Source organism: Ovis aries, chromosome 14 (genome assembly GCF_016772045.2).
Source record: "Ovis aries strain OAR_USU_Benz2616 breed Rambouillet chromosome 14, ARS-UI_Ramb_v3.0, whole genome shotgun sequence".
In the NCBI taxonomy this organism is placed as follows: Eukaryota; Metazoa; Chordata; class Mammalia; order Artiodactyla; family Bovidae; genus Ovis; species Ovis aries.
Window position 1 is genome coordinate 34,878,217 of NC_056067.1, and position 6,377 is coordinate 34,884,593.

Sequence of the window (6,377 nt, forward strand, 5' to 3'; positions counted from 1 at the left end):
GCAGTCAGTGTCTGCCCAGGAGGCCATCAGCACTGGGGGGCAGTCAGCACAAACAAGGAACAACCACCATCAGCAGCCGCCTTGGGCAAAGACAGCACCAACTTCTCAGGGTCGGCAGGACATGGCCTTCCCCAGGTCCACAGATGGGCACCAAGTTTCTCATCTGCGCTGCACACAGCACAGAGACTGAAGTGGGGAACCCCAGGCTGAGGGGCCAGCCACAGGCTGCCTCTCACTGGAAGGCCTGTGTGCAAGTGGCTCACCAAACCAGAAACATGGCAGGTGAGGTCTTAATTGGGTGAGTGGATCTCTGAGTCTCCACGGAAAATTATGGACAGTGTTGCCTTTCAGATGGGACTGAACAAATCAGAGTACCAGAGAATACCAGCACACACAGAGAGGCCTTTCGCCTCTGAGAAGTCCCTCTGGCTACCAGTCTTCAACCTCCTACCCCTGCATCCCACCAAACAGGAGACAGGCCAGCCAAGAGAGAGAAAAGAGAACTGCTGTAGGGAAGCCATGGCTGGAATCAAGGACCTAAAGTCACTAGCACCAGGCTGGGATCTCAGCCAGCAGGGCCTGGTGGAACCAGACCAGTGGAGTCTCTTCTCCCCTATCCACGCTCAAAAGTGCAGGCAGATCCAAAGTCCTCATACATTGCTGTCCTCAGGATAAGCCCAAGCTCCTTAGCCAAAACACACTGGCCAGGTATTTCTGACCTGGCCCCTGCCTCTCTCACGCTGTGTTCCACATCTTTTGATGCACTGCTCCCTCTGTCTAGGGCCTCGCTTCTCGCTTTGTTCACCTGGAACACTCCAACCTGCCCTTCCAGATTCAGCATGATCACCTCTTCTATCAAGTTTTCCCAAACTCTCAGGTACAGGAGAAAGTCCAACCTCTGGGCCACCCCTGGGGATGGCACACATCGTGGATGGGCTTTTGCTACACCACGCTGTGAGGTCATGCGCACAGGCATATCTGCCTCCTCTCCAGATGGGCCTCAGGTCTGTGTTCCTGCGGGCCAGGCCCGGGACTGGGACAAAACGATGCATGCTTCGTTGTGATGTGGAGAATTAATGGATGACCACACTGCTGACTGGCCAAAGAAAGTCAGCTACCAGTGCAAGGAAAGGCAGGCTGGCTGTGGCCAGAGGACCACAGGGCCTGAGCACCAGCTGCAGAGGAGAGGAGAGCCCCCACCCCCACCATTCCATCCAGTGCTCTAGCCCAGGCTTGCTGTTCTTGGGCAGAGCCACTCATCACATGTCAGGAGGCCGCCGCCACTGCTGCTGGGATGATGTTACAGTCTATTTTGAGGGTCACACTGGAGCATCTGTCAGCCTGGCCAGCCACACCCTCTATGTGTCATCACTAAGAGCCGGAGACACCCAAAGGTCCACAAACTCTGCCTGAGCACGTCACTCCCCAGGGACCCTCGGTTTCAGGGCCTCCTTGGCTTCCTAACAAAATCAACTGAGATGCCCTTATCTCCTGGCACCAGGGGCAGGGCTCTGGTGTCCCTTCATGGGGTTCCCAGCTCTGGTGACTCGGCAAAATGCAGTTGAAACCCGTCAGTGTGAGCTTGGCTCTTGGCTCAAACATAACCCCTTCCTTCTCCAGCCCTCCCCTATAATGTGAAGAGTGCCCAGATGTCAAGCCAGTTACCAACCAGGCTCATTTTAAGTCCAAAAGGTCTCACCTGCTGAGAAACTCCTACTCATCCCTCAAAACCATGCCCAGGCTCTGCCTCCTCACACAGACAGCCCTTCAGTCCATTCTTTCATAGGTAGGCCAAAGGCTCTCTGAGGACAAGGCTGGCCTGTGCAGGCTTTCCTGTTGTTCTCCCTGTACCAAGCATGCACTTGGCACACAGCAGGTACGAATCAATATAACCCTTGAAATGAAATCTTTCTAACTAGACACGCTTGAAAGTGAAAGTCACCTCTGACTCTTTGTGACCCTGTGGACTGTAGCCCGCCAGGTTCCTCTGTCCATGGAACTCTCTAGGCAAGAATACTGGAGTGGATTGTCATTTCCTTCTCCAGGGGATCTTCCCAACCCCTGGAATCCCGACCCAGGGATCAAACCTGGGTCTCCCGCATTGCCAGCAGATTCTTTACTGTCTGAGCCATAAGGGAATCAGACACGCTTAGTGTATTCTTCTACAAAAGACATCTTCAGAGCAAAGGCCTTTCTGGAAAACAGGGACACTGATGACTGGGTTCATCAACACCTTTTAAAAAGGAGGCCTGTCCCCAAATCTACAGAAAAACAGGTCTACAGATCCAGCAGATGGTAAGGCACCCAAGCCCAGTCCACCGCGTGCCACACCTCTCTGGTCCCACTCAGCACTAAGCACCTTTCAGCTCTCTAAGAACACTAGGACCTCCTAAGACTCCAACTGGACATTCTCTCCACCCAGGGGAAGAATGCAACAGGGAAAGGTGGCAGCAGCGTGGATGCACGTGTCTGGGGTCAGGTAAAGGCACCTGACAAGTTAGGCTGCTCCACTGCACGCCCTAAGCCCTGTGGCCAGGGTAGGTCACCAACATCCCTGGGGCTCAGGGCTCACCCATGAAACAGGTACATCATCATCCGATCCAGCCACTTTCCAGAGATGCGTGAAGATGGAACTAGATAATACAGGAAAGCTACACAACAGGTTAACATCCGGGTTGTGGACCAAACCCAGGTCAGAAACACACCTTCAACACTGACAGCAAACAGGAAACAAGCTGATCATTGTCTGCCCTGGAACAGCCCCTGGCCTCTTCAAAACCACACCTGGCCCATCTGGCTATATCCTAGCCATGAGAAGGCTTTCAGTAATTCCACAAAGAGGCCATAGGGGACATTCGTACACCTTTCCTCTGAAAGCGGTCAACTAAAGCAGGCCACCACAAGCATAAGTGACTCGCGACCTTTCTAAGACTGAGGTTTCCAGGTCAACCTCACAGCTATATTTACCACATGTAAAACTGCTGGGAAAGCTAGGAGAAGATGTTCAACTTTCTGCGGATTTGCAGGCAACACCGACAGTATGACAATCTGACAAGACACGGGGTCTTTTACAGCAAGATCCACTTATAACTGAAAGGTTAAAAGCCAGGTGAAGGAAACCGGGTCTCTGCATTTAAACACTCTCCTTCTGAAAAACTATTCCCTCCTTTTACTAGCTCAGCTGTTTTCCAAAATGATCCACCTTCCTACCTACAAGGTTAGGACGTGCCAGTCCACTTCCTTGGCAACATGAGACTGAAGCACCCATGTTTCAGTCTACACTGCAGCTATTTTTGCTGTGTTTGTTTCATCTTAAGAGTCCATTCTTATTCAGTTCAAGTACATTAAATGTATGTGCTTTTATCAGACAGTGGAAAGGGAAAATAGAAGGTTCAAAGTGAAAATCGCTCAGTCATGTCTGACTCTTTGCAACCCCATGGACTGCCCTGAATTCTCCAGGCCAGAATACTGGAGTGGGTAGCCTTTCCCTTCTCCAGGGGATCTTCCCAACCCAGGGATTGAACCCAGGTCTTCTGCATCGCAGGCAGATTCTCTACCAGCTGAGCCATGAGGGGAGCCCAAGAATACTGCAGTGGGGAGCCTATCCTTTCTGCAGTGGACCTTCCCGACCCAGGAATCGAACCGAGGTCTCTAAAAGGAACCGACAGGGACTTCCCTGGTGGTCCAGTGACAAAGATTCCACACTCCAATGCAGGTGGACCTGCGTTTGATCCCGGGTTGGGGGCTAAGGTCCCACATGCCACAAGCAAGACCTGGCACAGCCAAATAAACAAATATATTTTAAAATAAATAAATAAAGAGCTCTGATAATATAAACTTCCTATCTGTAAATTCACTACATGGGGATAAAAGTAAAAGATGTAATAGCTTGCCATGGTCAGAATTTCAGAATCACAGAATTCTGGGATTAAAGGTAGCTCAGATGCTGGCCTAGCTCCCCAGAGGACAGACAAGCAGATGGAAGCCCCATTACTACCCACAACCACAGAGCCATCCCAGGCAGGGACAACTTCACCAAGGAAGCAGACACAGCTCCAATTCCGGCAGTCCTGCCCCTAGCAAAGCCCCCTGGCCATGCATTTTACAAGTACCACAAGGGGGACTGTCCCTTCAGAAAGGAAGTACTCTGAATGCTCAAGAACACACATTCAGGGTAGGAACAAAGGTCGCTGGTGGGGCTGGCAAACCACCCAAACCAGACCTAAGGTTTGATGAGGAAAATCTTTCCAAGGCAGCTAAAATCATTGTATTTTATAACTTAAACACCTGCTTTGTGATAATCACCAGAAAAAAAGAGGCAAACTAGGAGAAGAAAAGGAAGAGAAATGAAAAATTTCCCCTCTGATTTCCTATATCTGCTTAGATCACCCTAAACTAGGGAGCCTCCCCAATGCTGACTTTAATGAGGACCTTCCTAAAGCTGGTCCAACTGGTGTTCAAGTCACTGGACTGAAAAACAAGTTTATGAGTAGCAAGGTCACCTGATTCTGACCATGTCCATGCTGTTTACCCTAAGATGACAGGCCAGTGGTTGCCACAGCTTTGATGAATGCTGCAAAGACTCTACTATCTCTTTGAAGTCCCCAGGGGCCTCTACATGACTAAATGCCATAAAAAGGAACCTTGAATACGGGAACAGTGTGAAAGGAGGGAAGTAACAAACACCACATAACAGTGGAGGAACTTCATTCCGGACGCTGAACTGTTAATGTAAACTTGTTACTTGTTTCCCTGACTTGTGAGGGAAACAGTCATTACATCATCACCAAAGAGAAGCCCCTCTTCTACAAAATGTACCTGCTGCTGCTGCTGCTGCTAAGCCACTTCAGTCGTGTCCGACTCTGTACGACCCCAGAGACGGCAGCCCACCAGGCTACCCCGTCCCTGGGATTCTCCAGGCAAGAACACTGGAGTGGGTTGCCATTGCCTTCTCTGACAAAATGTACCTACTTGCCATCAAAAGCTACTGCTTAGACCAGGTCATGACCACAGTCGGGTAACAGGCACCCACTACTCAACCCTTTGCAGCTCAGCAGCTCATACAGGCACAAGTGTCAACCAGGAGACCTCAAACTCTGACCACAGGGAACAGCTCAGTGTTGGGGGCAAGGTGGTCAGGAGGGGCTTACCCATCTCTTCCTTTGCTGACAATCTTCACCTCAAAGTAATAAATGCCACAGGCAGCAGGTATGGGGTGGGTGGCACGCACTGACGCCGCATCTTTGTGATTTTTGCCATGACCTAGTAGAAGAGGACAAGGAAGAAATTTCAGCAGAGGGACATACAAATGGAAGCCTCATTCCTCTCTGCTCCATGGCAACTTTACCCCTTCATGGCCAGAGGAAGCCCTTGCACAGTCCAAGAAATAATTAGACAACAACTAAGCAAATACATAAACCTCCCACCTTTGGTTCACCTCCTCCTAAGCACAGCAGCCCGGCCTGGGACTCTGTCCACCACAGAAACCACAGGAGGGTACATGCAATGTGGGTGCCTACATGAGAGACTTCCTCAGGATACACGCAGCCCACTCCGAAGAATAGGGGACAGAGAGGCAGCCCTGGAAGATGCCCCTACGATTTGGGGCAGAACCTCAGGCCCTGTCTGGGATGTCTGGCAGGTGAGGAAGCTCATGGACCTCTGGTTGACGGAGGGGATGTGACCACCCTTTTCTTCAGGCACTTTTGAAACTCAGCAGCGGTAAAGGGCTCAGCTAGAGTCCCTAGAGCTACCTCAGGACAAGCAGGAGGACCCTGGGAAGAAGGTCCAGCCCAGAACTGGTTCGGACACCTGTTGCGGTTCTCCTGACACCGGGTGTCTCAGGGCAGAGCAGACAAGGCAGTCAATCACTGGCCTGGTCAGCTCCACCACCCTAGACACCCTACAGGAGCTAAGGCCCAACCCGGAGCACCCGAGCTGGGGAAGGGACATGATGGAGCACCGGCTGGGCAGCACAGCTACCCCGAAGACACTCTGGTCTTTTCCTCCCCTCGGCCAGAAGGCCGATACCTTTATAGTGGACGCGGAGGTTGCCCTGGGAGAGGCCGATGTAGTTGTACTTGTCCTTGGGGCTCCAGGAGCGCGGCAGCGGCGTCTCGTGCTGGTTGACAGCGGGATACAGGCGCTGCAAGCGCCGGCTCAGTTCCTGCTCTCCTGGGGACGGCAGCCCGCACCCAGTGGCCCCGCCGGAGGACTCTCCAACCTGAGGGCTCCCAGCTCCCGGGTCCGCCGTCGCCGCCGCCATCTTGGAGGGAGCTGCTATTGTGTCACTGGGGGCGGGGAAGAGCAGGACCAGATCCGCCCCGCTCAGCCAATGACCAGAGAGCCGACCAGGGCCGCAGGGAAACCGAGTCCCA

At 52.3% G+C, this 6,377-nt stretch overlaps 1 protein-coding gene across 1 annotated transcript in view; it reads right to left on the reverse strand.

Moving 5' to 3' along the window:
- Positions 1 to 6,293, reverse strand: part of RANBP10 (RAN binding protein 10) — a 57,963-nt gene extending 51,670 nt beyond the window's left edge. Inside the window, exons 1-2 of the mRNA XM_012189974.5 lie at positions 6,031 to 6,293; positions 5,151 to 5,262 (exon numbers count right to left, since the gene is read on the reverse strand). Of these exons, the coding sequence (XP_012045364.3) occupies positions 5,151 to 5,262; positions 6,031 to 6,265 (347 nt within the window). The 5' untranslated portion in view covers positions 6,266 to 6,293. The remainder of the gene's footprint in view (positions 1 to 5,150; positions 5,263 to 6,030) is intronic.
- Positions 6,294 to 6,377: the final 84 nt, after the last annotated feature.